The 17,558-nt window shown below is 35.9% G+C and overlaps 1 protein-coding gene across 1 annotated transcript; it reads right to left on the reverse strand.

Annotated features, from left to right (window-relative positions):
* Positions 1-5,599: 5,599 nt before the first annotated feature.
* On the reverse strand, positions 5,600-16,016 carry LOC107561775 (calcineurin B homologous protein 1-like). Its single transcript, XM_016246253.1, has 3 exons — positions 15,688-16,016; positions 10,111-10,183; positions 5,600-5,741 (listed from the first exon to the last, which is right to left on the reverse strand). Exons 1-3 carry the CDS (start codon positions 15,752-15,754, stop codon positions 5,657-5,659), a joined length of 225 nt encoding a protein of 74 aa, XP_016101739.1. The 5' UTR covers positions 15,755-16,016; the 3' UTR covers positions 5,600-5,656.
* Between the last annotated feature and the right edge of the window lie 1,542 nt (positions 16,017-17,558).

Raw genomic sequence — 17,558 nt, forward strand, 5'->3', positions numbered from 1 at the left:
AATCAAATAATCAGTGTTTATATCCATCAAGGACACAGGCACGGAACTTCGAAAGACAAAAGTTTAACATTTTTGGAAGGTGTGTGTCCCATTACATCTGGCGTAAAACCAACATAGCATTTCATAAAAAGAATATCCTGCCAACAGTCAAACATGGTGGTGGTAGTGTGATGATCTGGGGCTGCTTTGCAGCTTCAGGGCCTGGACAACTTGCCATAATTGACGGAACCATGAATTCTGCACTCTATCAGAAAATCCTGAAGGAGAATGTCCGGCCATCAGTTTGTGACCTCAAGCTCAAGCGCACTTGGGTTATGTAGCAGGACAATGATCCCAAACACACCAACAAGTCCACCTCTGAATGGCTCAAGAAAAACTAAATTAAGGTTTTGGAGTGGCCAAATCAAAGTCCGGACGGAAGGGGGCAAAAACTTTTTCACACCACTGTATATAAAGCAAAGACAAAAAGCGTTAAAATGCAACAGACTGTTGTTGCCACCCCGATCAACTTAAGTGTTCAGTCAACGGTTGAATAACTAAAAGAACAGCACAGTGATGTAGTTGGGGAGTGACTTTTGATTCCAAGTATCTTTCTTATAAATAATGATGCATGACAACTCTGAGAGCATACGTCATATAGAACAAATCACACCCAACATTAAACCACTGGTTAGTTTTGAAATTGACTGGACTGAATGAACAAGAGCTGAAAAGGTGAAGCGAGTCATTTCTGCACCATTAAAGAGAATTGCTAAGATTCTTACATTTTCTGAAGGAAGTGAGTGGTGTTTGGCTGTGCAAAGGGGCTGCTAAGGGGTTCACAGCTACTTTTTCACGTTGTTAGAGTGTTCTAGATGATTTGCAGCACGAATCTCTATTATATTCTGGTCCCTCTATATCTCAAATCCATCCTTAAAATGCAAGTCTAACAAATTTTTTCGACTGTTATCATCTGCCAGGCAAAAAAATTGTAAGATAGATCAGATGAAATGTGCATAACTTCAATTCACAAAAATGATGGTGTCAAACATCCTCTACTGTTTTCTTAGAGTTAGTATTTTGGGTAACGTTGTCATGTCAAATTTGGATGCTTAAACAGAGCTTAGTTTACACGCTTCACCTTTAAAAATCAAAAAATATAATTTTCACAGGTGATAAGGAACGTTACACTCATTTATTTATTATAGAAGTATCAGATTTGGCCTTTAAGATGGTGACGAAATGGGCATTACAACAAGCGTCCGTCAGTATCAATATCAATGACAGCTTCCCCATTTGGAAAGTTTTAATTAGCTGCTTTCACAGCTGGAATAAATATTATTTCAACATATGAGATAAATGCCAGTGACTTTTCAGAATAGTGAAGGCACTGGACCCACCCTTTCTGGTGCAACAGCAACTCAAGAGTGACGGATGATTGAAACAAACGTAACCATGACAAAACAATCATGTTTCTAAAGGATGAATCAGCCCACAGAGAGAAGAGTCAGGGGCGTGTCTTATCTCTACTGACACTGATGGTCTCCAATCAGAGTTCAGAGCGCGTTTGGTTTTCAGTGAAGGAAACGGATGCTCATCTTCTGTTCGACATCCACTTTTTCCAATACCTGAGGTACGAAAAAGGGTTTTTGAAAATCAACAAATCACCCCAAAACTAACTTTGGAATCATTTAATCACTTTCATGTCATTCCAACCCTGTTTTTTTTCCTGAGCCAAAAGACAAAAAATTTGCATTCCATCACTTGCTCGCCAATGGATCCTCTGCAATGAATGGGTGTCATCAGAATGAGAGTCTAAACAACTGATAAAAACATCACAATCATCCACAGCAAGTAATCAACACCACTCCAGTCCATCAGTTAAACGTGTTGTGAAGCCAAAAGCTGCGTGTTTGTAAGAAACAAATCCATCATGACGTTTTTAACTTCAAACCATTGCTTCCAGCTAAAAACCAAGTCCTCTATCCATAATATTTCTTTCTCCAGTGAAAAAAAGCATCTCGTCTCAATCAGGAGATAAATATGCACAGATCAAGCATGGTTTACAAGCGAAAACAGTCCAAAACAGTTGAGCAAATATTTGGTGGATTTTGATGTGAGAGGACAACAGGAGATGGAGGAGGAAGCGTTATTTTCACTGGAGGAAGCGTTATTATGGATTATAGACTTATTTTGGCCAGCAGCGATCGTTTTAAGTTAAAGGGGTCATAGGATGCCCATTTTCCACAAGTCGATATGATTCTTTGGGGTCTTAATGAAAAGTCCGTAACATAGTTTGGTTAAAATTTCTCAATGGTAGTGTAAAAAACACCTCTTTTCAGATCAAGCCGTTTTTGTTGCATTTTCCTTTAAATGCAAATGAGCTCTGCTGACCCCGCCCCTCTCTTCCGATCTGCTCTCAGAGAGACTGTTTACTTTAGCCGCATTCATCGTGAAACTTGCTAATTAACACATTATTAGGAAAGGCGATTTGCAAAGATTCATTACAAAACATTATACTCACTTCTTCTGTAGATGAGCCTGGATCTTGAATGATTCACGCTAGGCTTGCCACGATAGACGGTGCTAACGGTGATTCCAGTGTTAAGCCGCAACACTGGTTACGTCACTGACCCGCCGCGGCACCGACCCTGTGGCTCAGTGGTAGAGTATTGCGTTAGCAGCGCAAAAGGGTGGGTTCGATTCCCAGGGAACACACATACTGGTCAAAAATGTATAGCCTGAATGCACTGTAAGTCGCTTTGGATAAAAGCGTCTGCTAAATGCATAAATTATTATTATAAAATTATAAAAGAACAGACACTACAATTAAAAACTGAATGCAGCTGGTCAATGCAGCGTGCCCGAACGACAGTCGCATCACAGATCAGATTTAATTTCTCCAGGGAGGAGAGTGAGTCCAGCTGACTGACAAGAAGAGTGAGGTGAGGTGAGACAGACAAGATGATGGCGGATGATTTAGTTTCGAAACGAAATGCAAAAGCGCCTGTTTGGCAGTATTTTAGATTTTGAAAAGCCTGTTGACATTTGCCGTTTATCTAAGGTGATTTTGGAAGTTTTTTTTTTTTATAAAAGTTATGTTTTATATATAAGCTAAAGTGAGTTTGACGTTGTATTTTGTTGTTGCATTCAAGCAATTGATGCCGAACTGCTGCTAATTCGAAAGTAAAAGTAAAATATGCACAGCGCTTTTAAGCTATTTAAAAGCAAGGAAAAGAGGGAAAATTCAAACGAGCTAAAAACCGAACAATTGCTTTACGCCAAATTGCCGCTGTTTGAAAGTGAAAGTAAAATGGGCACGCCGCTTTTACAAGCTATTTAAAAGCAAAGGAAAGCGAGGAAAAGAGGGAACGCCCCCGCGGTGATACCGGTATTATCGGTGTTGTCACACGTCGATTAACCGGTGGGAAAATTTCCTCACTGTCACAACCCTAATTCACGCGAACATAGACGCATTTATGTAGATCGGGGGTACATTCTCTTCAGAAACAAATGTAATCCACTGCGAGTTCAGCGGCTCAGATGTCGGGAGTAAATGACGACTGCTGTTTTAATATTATAAATCGGAATAATTAAAATACGATCATGACATTTCCATGCCTATTCAGTGTTGGCCCAACCAGTGATAGTAAAGTAATACAAATAGATTAGATACTATTATTTATATTACATCAGTCGCATTGCATATCCGTTAGAATTCCAATTAGGGATGCACAATATTGAATTTTTGCCGATATCCGATAATTTTCAACTCATTTTGGCCGATAGCCAATGCCGATATATAATTATTTTTAATTTTGGTAAGTTTTTAACAGGAACTTATTTGTTAGAATTAAATAAACAATAATAAAGTTATTTTATAATGACAGTACAATGAAGACTTGAAAATAACTATAAATAAACTATATATTAATCACTATCAAAGATAAAAAGATGCAGTGGTAACCTTAACATTTTATTTTATGATAACATTTGCACACGGTCTAAAGCAAAAAAGTTGTAAAAATTCAGAAAATCTTTTAGAGCTCATAATTTGTTTAAAAAAATAGAACATATTAGAATAAATCAGTAGGTATATATACATTTATTTAATTTAAGTGTCATGTTTGTGATTTTGTTTTTTTGTTCAAGTAAGCTATAGCTTCTGACCTTTAAATCAAAACATACTCATGATTTTAGGGCATCAATTACTGCTTTATTTAATCTAAATATTATTTGTGTATTCTGCTTTCATTTTATTAGAAGTAGGCCAACAGCGTCCCCTACGGAAATGAAAACTCCTTACTGAGCGGGCATTAGGACCCGGGGGAGGCTCCCCCTGCACCTTCTATTACGGTTTACTCTATCATACACCAAACACCATCATTCTGTATGTGCTTTCTCAGTTTAAATGCAGCGATCCAAAACAGTGAATCTAATCATCATTCAGGCAAAATTTTGGTTCAAGAATGAGCCACATACTTTAAAAATGATGTTATGTTTACTAAGATCCACACTAGTGGTTGACTGCTGTGGTTTTAATCTCTACAGGGCCGGACATTGCCCCAGACAAGCTCCCTGATGCCTAAACATACTCTGTCCTACTTTAGACTCATGCTTTACAATGTTTTTCACAGTGGTTTCTTCATACTTTAAGGAATTTGAGTCCATGGTAACATTCAAATACGTGAACCCAAATAAACCACAAAGAAACCAAAAATAAAAAATTATTTTGCATAGAAAAATGAAAGCTATTTTTACATTTTAAAAACATAATGCATTGTGACATTTTCATCACTTCTAACCATATTTTTCCCCATTTTCATGTAATGTCTTGAAAACAATTTCACAACTGTTCAAAAGTTTGAGGTCTGTAAGTTTTGTTTTTGAAATGAATATTTTTATTCAGCTAGGAAGCATTAAATTGATCAAAATTGACAGGAAAGACATTTTTTAATGTGACCCCCAAAAAAATCTATTTCAAATAAACACTGTTCTGTTGAACTTTCGATTCATCAAAGAATCTTGGAAAAAAAGAATCATGTTTTCCAAAAAAAAAAAAAAAAAAAAAAGCAGCACAACTGTGTTCAACATTGATAAGTTTACTTAATTATTTAGATAATCTTTTTCTTGAGCAGCAAATCTGCATATTAGAATGATTTCTGAAGGATTATGTGACACTGAAGAATGGAGGAACGGTGCTGAAAATTCTGCTTTGCATCACAAAAATAAAATACATTTTAGAATAGATTTAAATAGAAAACAGTTATTCTAAGTTGTAATAATATTTCACAATATTACTGTATTTATATTAAATAAATGCAGTCTTGGCAAGCATAAAAGACTGTAGTGTGTAAATATATATTTATAATTCAAACTTATTTGTCATGAAAACAATGTCACAATGTAATATAAGAAAAGTTAAAATAAGAAATTTTATTGTTTTTCTGTTTTTTGGCTTTTGGTGTGAAATACAGACACCTATTTCTCCTTTTAATATTACCAAATTTGTCTTTCTTTTCCATTTACTTATATTTCATAGTTGTCTTCAATTTATGCACCTTGTTGTACACTTGTTGTTCTTTGTACAAGCAGAAAAAGTGTGTATACAATATACTATAGTGGTGGTGGTAATAAAATATCACTCTGATGTTTCAAATGTCTTATGAGATGTTCCTCACCCTTCTGGGAAGAAGGCATTAATTATCCGATCACCAAGAGGATTTATGGCCAACTCAGGAATCCTCTGGAAGTCTTCTCGGCTGAGGTGGAGAAAAAGAGAGAGAGGGAGGGGTTATTATGGGATGAGTTTCAGGTTTTGCACACATGCTTTCCTGTAATGAAGTAAGACAAGACAAGGTAAGTTTATTTATATAGCACATTTCGTACACAATGGTAATTCAAAGTGCTTTACATAAAAGAAAGTAAAAATACAAAAAAATAATCACAAAAATAAAACAAGGAATTTAAAAACTTTGAAGATGATTTAAAAATGGATTTAAAATGAATTTAAGACAGTTAAATAGAAAATTATTATACAATTATTATACACTGATCTCTTCTGGAAGCTGATTCCAACTGCGGGTGGCATAATAACTAAAAGCGGACTCCCCTTGTTTTGTGTGAACCCTTGGTATTTCTAACTGACTTGATCCTAATGATCTGAGTGGTCTGTTAGGTTTATATTCAGTGAGCATATCTGCTATGTATTTAGGTCCTAGGCCATTTAGTGATTTATAAACGAGTAAAAGTACTTTAAAATCAATCCTAAATGTAACTGGAAGCCAGTGTAAAGACCTGAGGACTGGTGTGATATGCTCAGATTTTCTGGTTCTAGTCAGAATTCTGGCAGCAGCGTTCTGGATGAGCTGCAGCTGTCTAATGGTCTTCTTGGGAAGGCCGGTGAGGAGACCATTACAATAGTCCACCCTGCTGGTGATAAAGGCATGAACAAGTTTCCCCAAGTCTTGACTGGAAACATCTAATTCTTACAATGTTTTTGAGATGATAGTATACTGATTTAGTTACTGCTTTGACATGACTACTGAAACTAAGGTCTGTCTCCAGAATCACACCAAGATTCCTGACGTGATTTTTAGTTGTTAGACCCCTAGAGTCAAAGTATGCATTCACCTTGAGAACTTCATCTTTGTTTCCAAATGCAATGACTGAAGTTTTTTTCTTGTTTAACTGAAGAAAGTTCTGGCACATCCAACTGTTAATTTCATCAATGCATTGGCAGAGGGAGTCAATGGGGCTGTAGTCATTTGGAGATAAGACTAGGTAAATCTGGGTATCATCAGCATAGCTGTGATAAGCAATTTGGTTCGCTCTCATTATTTGACTTAGTGGGAGCATATACAGGCTAAACAAGAGCGGTGCAAGAATTGAGCCTTGTGGGACTCCGCATGTCATGGACGTCCACTTACACTTATGCTCTCCTAAACTCGCATAATAACCTCTCCCTTCTAAGTATGACCTGAACCATTTGAGTACCATCCCAGATGGTAACGTGACAGACCATCCTGTTTTTAATAATACAATTTATTCTTATAAAAATGCCTCTCTTTAATAAAGAGCCGTTTTCCCTAGTGAAAAGTAAATCTGCTGAAACACCTGACATGGTTTGTTTGTTTTTAGGCTTTTTACATTAAGCCAGTAAGTTTTTATTTCAGCTTGCACACGTCTCTCTGTGCTCTTGGGTTGACATTGGATCATGTAATGTGTAATAAAGCAGCAAAGCCCATCCCTAATTCTGTGAAAATGGGACTTGTTAAAAGGATACTTTGACATCTACCCTTTTATAAGGCTGATATGAGCAATAATGCATATGATTACTGTGCAGACAGCTCAATTAGAACTATAATCCCCTTAAAATAAATGAAAAGACAGTTTAGTAACAGATTATTTCTGGGAGTAACCTTCTTGGGCACAAGGAAAGTCATGGGAGTGACCTCCACATTCAGAGGACACACACCTCACCCTGATTTCTGAGACTATTTACTGTTCAAACACAAGAGCCTGCGTCTCTATCTCAGTCTGGCGGATGTTTAGGGTGACAACACGTACAGCAGGTCATCAACACTCTTGAATTTTTTTATACTAACCATATCGCTGAGGATGTTTGTTGAACTGACCATCATCTCAGCTGGTTTCAAACCAAATAGGATGTTGCCATTTAAAACAAACAATTATAACAAGAACACAAACTGTGACTTCAGCATATTTGGCAAACAGATTGAGTTTAGTTTCATAAGACATGCTACAAAAATGCTTTACGAAAGTGTCAGTTTCCAAGTACAAAGTTGAAGTTGGGTAATCATACACTACCATACAAAAGTTTGGGGGTTTGTTTTTGAAAGAAGTCTCTTATGCTCAACAAGGCTGCATTTGTTTGATCAAAAATACAGTAAAAACAGGAATAATCTGAAATATTATTACAATTTTAAAAAACTGTTTGCTATTTGAATTTGTTGTAAAATGTCATTTATTCCTGTGACGCAAAGCTGAATTTTCAGCATCATTACTCCAGTCTTCGGTGTGTCACATGATCCTTCAGAAATCATTCTAATATGCTGATTTGCTGTTCAAGAAACATTTCTGATTATCATCAATGTTGAAAACAACTGTGCTGCTTCATATTTTTGTGGAAACTGTGACGCATTTTTTCAGGATTCTTTGCTGAATAAAACAACAAAACAGCATTTATTTGAAATATAAATCTTTTGTAACATTACTAGCACTTTTAATAAATGTAATGATTCTTGCTGAATAATAGTATTAATAAAAAAATAAACCAAGTACCAACCCCAAAATTTTGAATGGTTGTAAAGTTTTGAAAAATTCTCTAGCTTCACTAATTTACAACTCATGCATACTACTTGTGGTTTGCATTTTGTTTTAATCCGAGGCTCGACAATCACTAGCCCGACGTCCCGGGGCTATCTTAAATAGTGATATAAAATTCCTTCCTTGATTCGTGTTGTTCACTCTCTTGTAGGGGTGAAATGGATCGTAGTTGATCATTTTGCACATGTTTCTAAGTCTTGCCGATTTAAACATTCAAGCGCTTATTCAAAGAATATATTCAATTTGGTACAACTTGGTTCTGTGTTGGTACAAACACAGAATTGATTCATCTTTCACGTGTGAATGGACAAATACACACAAAATTATCATCTCGACAATCATCTCCTGCTGGTCCATAAGCGCCACCTGCTGTCAGTGACATTCGCATCTCATTCAGCCCATCTGCTGTTTTTGTTTAATGTTTAATGTCATATAGTTTCACAAAGCTAAAGTCAGACTATTCTTATTTTGCTTCAAATTTCGAAATTACACGATCTAATTACAATCTAAACGACAAGTATTTAGCATCTTTGTTTGGTTTGTAATTAAAAATGAGTGGTTGGCTCTGATTTTAAATGGAAAGAGCACAGGCAAAGCCTTTGTTTACATGAAGAGATTTCTTTTATTTGTATTATTTATTTGATTTTGGGATTTGTTTTAAAATTTCAAGTTAGTTTTATTATTTGACAAAGAAATGTGCAGCCTTTTGTCTATAAATAATAAAAGGACACCTTTTCATTCATAATGTGTCTTAAATCTCATTTTGTTAAAAACAATTGTGAGAAACGTGTATCGTGAAAACAGTATCATGAATCGTATCGCATTGTGAGTTGAGTGAATCGTTACATCCCTATAGTTTTTGCTGTGGTATCGAAGTAGTGTTCTTTAAATAATGTAAAGAACCAATTTTTTTGCTCACCCGAAAAATTATCCAATCGGTCACTTAAAATCTGTAATATGATCCGAGTCTGATTTTTGCACACCTACTTTCTTGTTATTTGAGGAAATTATACAATCACTGAAGCTTTTGATCATGCTGATTTGTCCGCAGTGAAGTTCAGCCGACGTCTTTTTTATTCATGCTATAGCTATAGTTAAATTCATTTTGGGCTACCAAAATCGGAAGAATTCCAGCCCGCAGGGCTACCAGGAATTTAGAAATTTTGCAAGCCCCGTAATCCTTAATTCTTTATGATAGAAACAGCACCAAATTCATTAGTTATTTTTTTGTCAAATGCACAACAATAGAACATATTGCAATACTTGTGGACAATGTGTGTGATAAATGTGCTAGAAATGCACTATTAATGCTGCATTTACCACTACGTTTAAATCATCACTACTGTGCCACTGCTTTTATAACAACCTTTCATCGATCATAATCACAGTGTACAGAGGTCACTCCGGTTATGAGGACACACACAGAGGACATTACGCAAACGACTTTGGCACAAGGAAATACATGCTTCATAACTGTCCTGGAGTTCCCTCTTTTACAAGGAATATTTAAAATAAAAGTCATATTTTTAGTCAAAACTCAAACCCTGATCTAGTCATTCCTTAACATATTAACTTACAGAGCCTGAGGCTGGTATAAATGTTTACCAGAGCGCTTAATTACATTCAAACTGAGACGATCAAAGGATGTTCTTTAAAAGCAAGCATGCAGCCATAACCCAGCTGCTTGAGTAATATCTGCTTCCTCATGGGCCAACGGTGTTTCAACAGCTCACCGTTAAAGTTCATTATTACTCAATTCATCTAACACAGTGCATGCCGTACCTGAGCGCTCCGTTCTCTCCTTTATCGAGACTGTGAAAGCGGCTGTAGAGGCGAGTGATCTGACTGTGGGAAACTGGAACACACAAACACAGCAAGGTCTGGTTAAGGACAGTGAGCATTCAAGTCACAGATGTGATCATCAGATTGACAGTACTGGTTGAAAGCTTATCAGAATGACCCAACACACTAGACAAGAGATAGTGAGCATCGTATATCACGGAAGAGTTAATATCACAATTTAGCCCAAAAAATTGTAAAGAAATTAATATAACAACTGGAACATCTGAAAACAGAAAAGCTGCTTTGGCACAGTATGAATTCATGGAAAGTGGTACAGATAACCCATTGTTTTCCTATTTTACCACATTAAAGCCAATTACTGACCACATCAGTGGAACATCTTCCACAACAAATCAGACTTTGATCAACAGGGCTTAGAGTAAATGAAGTGAATGAATGCAGAACCATTTCACATGATGAAGGAAATCACACAGTGACGTTCAGCCAAGAGTTAAAACCCAACCACATAAAGAGAAGCAGTGTGAAATCCTGGCTTTTGCCCCGTAGGTTTTCACACCAGAGGACGAGAGTGCAAAAAAAAAGAAATAAAAAAAATTACAAGAGGGAGAGCACTTAATGTGGCTTTAAAGGAATGTAGTCAAATCTGGGCTGACAAACACGTAAAAAAAAGGTCATGCAAACACATGCGTACAAGTCTTGGCACTTGAAATGAGGAAATATTAACAGCTATTCAAAACAACTAAAAGACCGCCTGCAGACCTTTTGAGCTTGGTTTATGTGGCCTGCAAAATAAAGACTAACATATAACCTATACAGCTCCAATAATGCATAAACCATATCCCCAGTCTATTTCTAGATGTTGTGGGGGTGTAAATGGTGTCATTAAAATCTAATTATTTTCATCAGACGCTATAGAAGAACAATTTTGGGTTTCCCTATGAACGTTTCAGTGACCAGTTCTTAAAAGAACCTTTTTTTTTTTACTATAACGTTTTAATAGTCTGACGAACCTTTTGTGCAATGGGAAGATTCCATCCACAGACACTAAAAGTTCTTCATGGAACAATATTATTTAATGTATAGCCTTCTTTAACCTTTTTTTGATTAAAACTGAATAAAAAAATGTTTGACAGATGCAAAATATGATCAAATTTAGGTTAAAATAAAGCACGTTTTCCGGTTCCGTTTTTCGCTAAATGAACACAAGAACTACGTTTATGCATTTTCCATTATTATAACACCGATATTACAAAACATAGCAATGAACAACCATTTAAACACATAAAAAAAACATCACAAGGGACTTCTTTGTACATTTTTGAGTAATGACACAAACAATCAAATCAGATATCTTTTAATATATAACCCAGCCCTACACACTTAAATATAATGGTTCTGTAATGGCCTCTATTATTACTATCTGTCTGTATGATCAATTGTCTTACTTCTGAAACACATTTCCTTGTGTTCATTTAGTGAAAAACAGCATTGAAAACATGCCCCCATTAACTTTACCTAAATATACCAACATTTTAAAAACGCCCTGATTATTTTACAGCTTACAGCTTATTTTATTAGCATCTGTCAAACATTTTCAATCTATTATGCAAAATTGCGTATTAAACAGCAATGCATACAGTAAAGCTGGCTTGCTTAGTTGGGGACACTTAGCTTATCAGAATGACCCAACACACTAGACAAGAGATAGTGAGCATCGTATATCACGGAAGAGTTAATATCACAATTTAGCCCAAAAAATTGTAAAGAAATTAATATAACAACTGGAACATCTGAAAACAGAAAAGCTGCTTTGGCACAGTATGAATTCATGGAAAGTGGTACAGATAACCCATTGTTTTCCTATTTTACCACATTAAAGCCAATTACTGACCACATCAGTGGAACATCTTCCACAACAAATCAGACTTTGATCAACAGGGCTTAGAGTAAATGAAGTGAATGAATGCAGAACCATTTCACATGATGAAGGAAATCACACAGTGACGTTCAGCCAAGAGTTAAAACCCAACCACATAAAGAGAAGCAGTGTGAAATCCTGGCTTTTGCCCCGTAGGTTTTCACACCAGAGGACGAGAGTGCAAAAAAAAAGAAATAAAAAAAATTACAAGAGGGAGAGCACTTAATGTGGCTTTAAAGGAATGTAGTCAAATCTGGGCTGACAAACACGTAAAAAAAAGGTCATGCAAACACATGCGTACAAGTCTTGGCACTTGAAATGAGGAAATATTAACAGCTATTCAAAACAACTAAAAGACCGCCTGCAGACCTTTTGAGCTTGGTTTATGTGGCCTGCAAAATAAAGACTAACATATAACCTATACAGCTCCAATAATGCATAAACCATATCCCCAGTCTATTTCTAGATGTTGTGGGGGTGTAAATGGTGTCATTAAAATCTAATTATTTTCATCAGACACTATAGAAGAACAATTTTGGGTTTCCCTATGAACGTTTCAGTGACCAGTTCTTAAAAGAACCTTTTTTTTTACTATAACGTTTTAATAGTCTGACGAACCTTTTGTGCAATGGGAAGATTCCATCCACAGACACTAAAAGTTCTTCATGGAACAATATAAACCATATCCCCAGTCCATTTCTAGATGTTGTGGGGGTGTAAATGGTGTCATTAAAATCTAATTATTTTCATCAGACGCTATAGAAGAACAATTTTGGGTTTCCCTATGAACGTTTCAGTGACCAGTTCTTAAAAGAACCTTTTTTTTTTTACTATAACGTTTTAATAGTCTGACGAACCTTTTGTGCAATGGGAAGATTCCATCCACAGACACTAAAAGTTCTTCATGGAACAATATTATTTAATGTATAGCCTTCTTTAACCTTTTTTTGATTAAAACTGAATAAAAAAATGTTTGACAGATGCAAAATATGATCAAATTTAGGTTAAAATAAAGCACGTTTTCCGGATCCGTTTTTCGCTAAATGAACACAAGAAATACGTTTATGCATTTTCCATTATTATAACACCGATATTACAAAACATAGCAATGAACAACCATTTAAACACATAAAAAAACATCACAAGGGACTTCTTTGTACATTTTTGAGTAATGACACAAACAAATAATCAAATCAGATATCTTTTAATATATAACCCAGCCCTACACACTTAAATATAATGGTTCTGTAATGGCCTCTATTATTACTATCTGTCTGTATGATCAATTGTCTTACTTCTGAAACACATTTCCTTGTGTTCATTTAGTGAAAAACAGCATTGAAAACATGCCCCCATTAACTTTACCTAAATATACCAACATTTTAAAAACGCCCTGATTATTTTACAGCTTACAGCTTATTTTATTAGCATCTGTCAAACATTTTCAATCTATTATGCAAAATTGCGTATTAAACAGCAATGCATACAGTAAAGCTGGCTTGCTTAGTTGGGGACACTTCTCCAATAATGCATAAACCATATCCCCAGTCTATTTCTAGATGTTGTGGGGGTGTAAATGGTGTCATTAAAATCTAATTATTTTCATCAGACACTATAGAAGAACAATTTTGGGTTTCCCTATGAACGTTTCAGTGACCAGTTCTTAAAAGAACCTTTTTTTTTACTATAACGTTTTAATAGTCTGACGAACCTTTTGTGCAATGGGAAGATTCCATCCACAGACACTAAAAGTTCTTCATGGAACAATATTATTTAATGTATAGCCTTCTTTAACCTTTTTTTGATTAAAACTGAATAAAAAAATGTTTGACAGATGCAAAATATGATCAAATTTAGGTTAAAATAAAGCACGTTTTCCGGTTCCGTTTTTCGCTAAATGAACACAAGAACTACGTTTATGCATTTTCCATTATTATAACACCGATATTACAAAACATAGCAATGAACAACCATTTAAACACATAAAAAAAACATCACAAGGGACTTCTTTGTACATTTTTGAGTAATGACACAAACAATCAAATCAGATATCTTTTAATATATAACCCAGCCCTACACACTTAAATATAATGGTTCTGTAATGGCCTCTATTATTACTATCTGTCTGTATGATCAATTGTCTTACTTCTGAAACACATTTCCTTGTGTTCATTTAGTGAAAAACAGCATTGAAAACATGCCCCCATTAACTTTACCTAAATATACCAACATTTTAAAAACGCCCTGATTATTTTACAGCTTACAGCTTATTTTATTAGCATCTGTCAAACATTTTCAATCTATTATGCAAAATTGCGTATTAAACAGCAATGCATACAGTAAAGCTGGCTTGCTTAGTTGGGGACACTTAATTTCCAGTGATATCGTTGACATGATTGCACAGATACTATTTAAACTGAGCTGGATGTTGACATCACTGAATTCAATGATGAACTGTCTTTAACTGAAAAATGAGTGTTTACTATTGTCATTTTGCATTATTGACACTATTGTCCTAATTAATGCTGTTCAGTTGCTTTGACACAATCTGTATTGTTAAAAGCACTATATAAATAAAGGTGACTTGACTTGAAGCTTGTTTATCAGTTCTTCCCTCTGAGACACTTTTTCAGTGACAATGAACCAACTCTGACACTCAAACACAACAGAGATATTCATCTGTGGCCCCTCAATACACATACACACACCCCACTCATATCACAGCACACACACACACAGACCAGATCATCGGCCCCCGTGTAAGAGCTGGGGCCATCCAGTCAGTTTAGATCCGCAGTGCTCAAACCTGATCACGAAACCTCTGGTATCAGGCAGATGCGCTTAATCAGATATAGGTGGTTGAAGCATGTTCTGAGCTTCTTATTAACCCAAAATATTTGTAAAATTGAAATTATATCAATCTATAAGGGAGTGTATCTTAGATCCTGTAACGCACACACACACACACACACACACACACACACACACACACACACACACACACACACAGACCAGATCATCGGCCCCCGTGTAAGAGCTGGGGCCATCCAGTCAGTTTAGATCCGCAGTGCTCAAACCTGATCATGAAAACTCTGGTATCAGGCAGATGCGCTTAATCAGATATAGGTGGTTGAAGCATGTTCTGAGCTTCTTATTAACCCAAAATATTTGTAAAATTGAAATTATATCAATCTATAAGGGAGTGTATCTTAGATCCTGTAACTGCTCACCAGTTCCACCAAGATTTGAAGACTTCCCACTAGCTATTTTCCCTTATCTCAAGTAATAAGCGACCAGACAAACTGCAAGCACAATAATACCTACACAAGAAGGAACAAATGCTGTTTAAAATAGTGTAGATGGACATCACAGGACATGAAATACTTCCCAAAAAGTACTTCATGATAAACCACCCATTAAGACAGTCAGACAGGCAGCTGTGTATTACATTAACACATGTGTCATCATACACATACTGGTAAAAAAAAAAAAAGTATAACCTGAATGCACTGTAAGTCTGCTAAATGCATAAATTATTATTATTATTATTAATTATTATCATCATCATCATCCATAACTCTCTATTGATGTCTATATAACCCAACCACACTATTAATCCACCCAAAACCGCTACTTACATCCAGTTTCTTTCTTGATTTCTTCAATGTCCTCTTCTCTGAGTAAAGATGAAGCTCTGGAGCCCATGTCTGCTGTTTCTCTTGTAGAGCAGCTCGAGCTAACGCATGGAATTCACTCCTTCTCACTAAACACAGAGCTCTGTAAAGCTGTCGGATGAACAGGTAGCCTTCACAACGGTCTGTCCGGCGTTATTAACCTCCAGCTTCTTAATTACAACCGGAACAGGCGAGATCCCAAACACATCTAGTTGAATAAAGGAAGAGTTTGAAAGGCTAAGCTAAAGGTAGGTCGGTGAGGTCTACTTGACGTCTGCAAATGCGCGGGGGATACGCCTATATAATAACGCGCTATGATTGGTCGGTGCGGTTGTCTGTCAAGTGAGCGGGATTTAAAGGGCCAGGCGTGTGATTTCTGCTGAGGGTGGAACACAAAATAGTCCCTAAACTGAATAAAGCAAGGTAGAGTGACAATGAAATGGAGACGCCATATCAGAAAAATGCAACATTTACAAAATGAGAACAGCACAAAGGAACTGAAGGGTTATACAGAGCCATCCAAAAGACAAAACCATTGATGTGAAGAATCAAAACGTATTCTTTGTTTCTCTATAATTTATATTCTTTTTGTCTTAAAGAAAGACATTTTAATTCCTGATAGTAGTACCTTTAAACTATGTGGCATTAAATACATTTGCTTTTGTTGTTAAAAAAACTGAAGTATTATTATTATTAGTGTGAAATTTATTCTAGTTTTTATTAATATATTTATACTTTGTTTTCATTTTCATTTTAGTTAAATATTTAGCAATTTTGTTATGTGCTATAGTAATTTTTTTTATTGTTAACTATTACTATTTAGGTTTAATTGTTGTTTTTTTCCCCAGTTAGTAATTTTAGTGCTTAAACTGGTTTAAAAGGTTTTTCATCTAATACTTATATTTTATTTCAATAAAACAATGTTTTAATAGTTTTAGCTTAACCCTGGCTCAGACACTTTAACTTTATTAAAGGGGTCATATGATGCGATTTCAAGTTTTCCTTTCTCTTTGGAGTGTTACAAGCTGATTGTGCATAGATAAGATCCCTGAAGTTACAAAGACTAAAGTCTCAAAACCAAAGAGATATTCTTTATCAAAGTTAAGACTCTGCCACGCCCCCCTAAAATGGCTCGTTCTAACACGCCCCCACATATCTACCTCACTATGTGGAAATATTAGCATAATGCGCCCAAATGTGCACGCAAAGAAAGAAGGCATGGTTTCAGTAACCGCAGTTAGTGTTGAAGCAGCATGTCAGGGAGACGCTGTGTGTTTCTGGGGTGAAAGAAAAAGCACTTTATTTGGCCTTCCGAAAGCAGATGCATTTACTAGTGTTTGCGGTGTTCGGTCAATCACAATGTACTGGGTCAGCTGGCCAATCAGAGCAGACTGTGCTTGTCGGAAGGAGGGACTTTGTAGAAAACGAAGCGTTTGAGAGAGGCGGGGCATAGAGGACCTACAATAATGTACAGTATTTGAAAAATAATGTGTTTTTTGAACATTAAAGCATGTCAACATATTCTGTTACACCAAATACACAAAATAATGATCTTTAAAAAAGCATCATATGACCCCTTTAATTATAGCTTGTGAGAAGAACACAATGGAAACAAAAAGCTAAAGTTAGTTTCTTAGAAAGAGGGCTTGGTAGTTGTCTTTCATGATGGTGTTGAAATTGAATGTTTATCATTACCACCATATGTTTATGGTTTACTGTTACAAATACTGATCTAAATGACATTCCACTTTCATTTTGACAAAGTATAATAGCAGCTTGAGCAATGAATAAGAAAGGTCTACTTATGAAAGGTCTAGGCATAGGGACTCTATAGG

This window comes from Sinocyclocheilus grahami, unplaced genomic scaffold (assembly GCF_001515645.1).
Source record: "Sinocyclocheilus grahami isolate Dianchi unplaced genomic scaffold, SAMN03320097.WGS_v1.1 scaffold791.1, whole genome shotgun sequence".
Taxonomy (NCBI): Eukaryota; Metazoa; Chordata; class Actinopteri; order Cypriniformes; family Cyprinidae; genus Sinocyclocheilus; species Sinocyclocheilus grahami.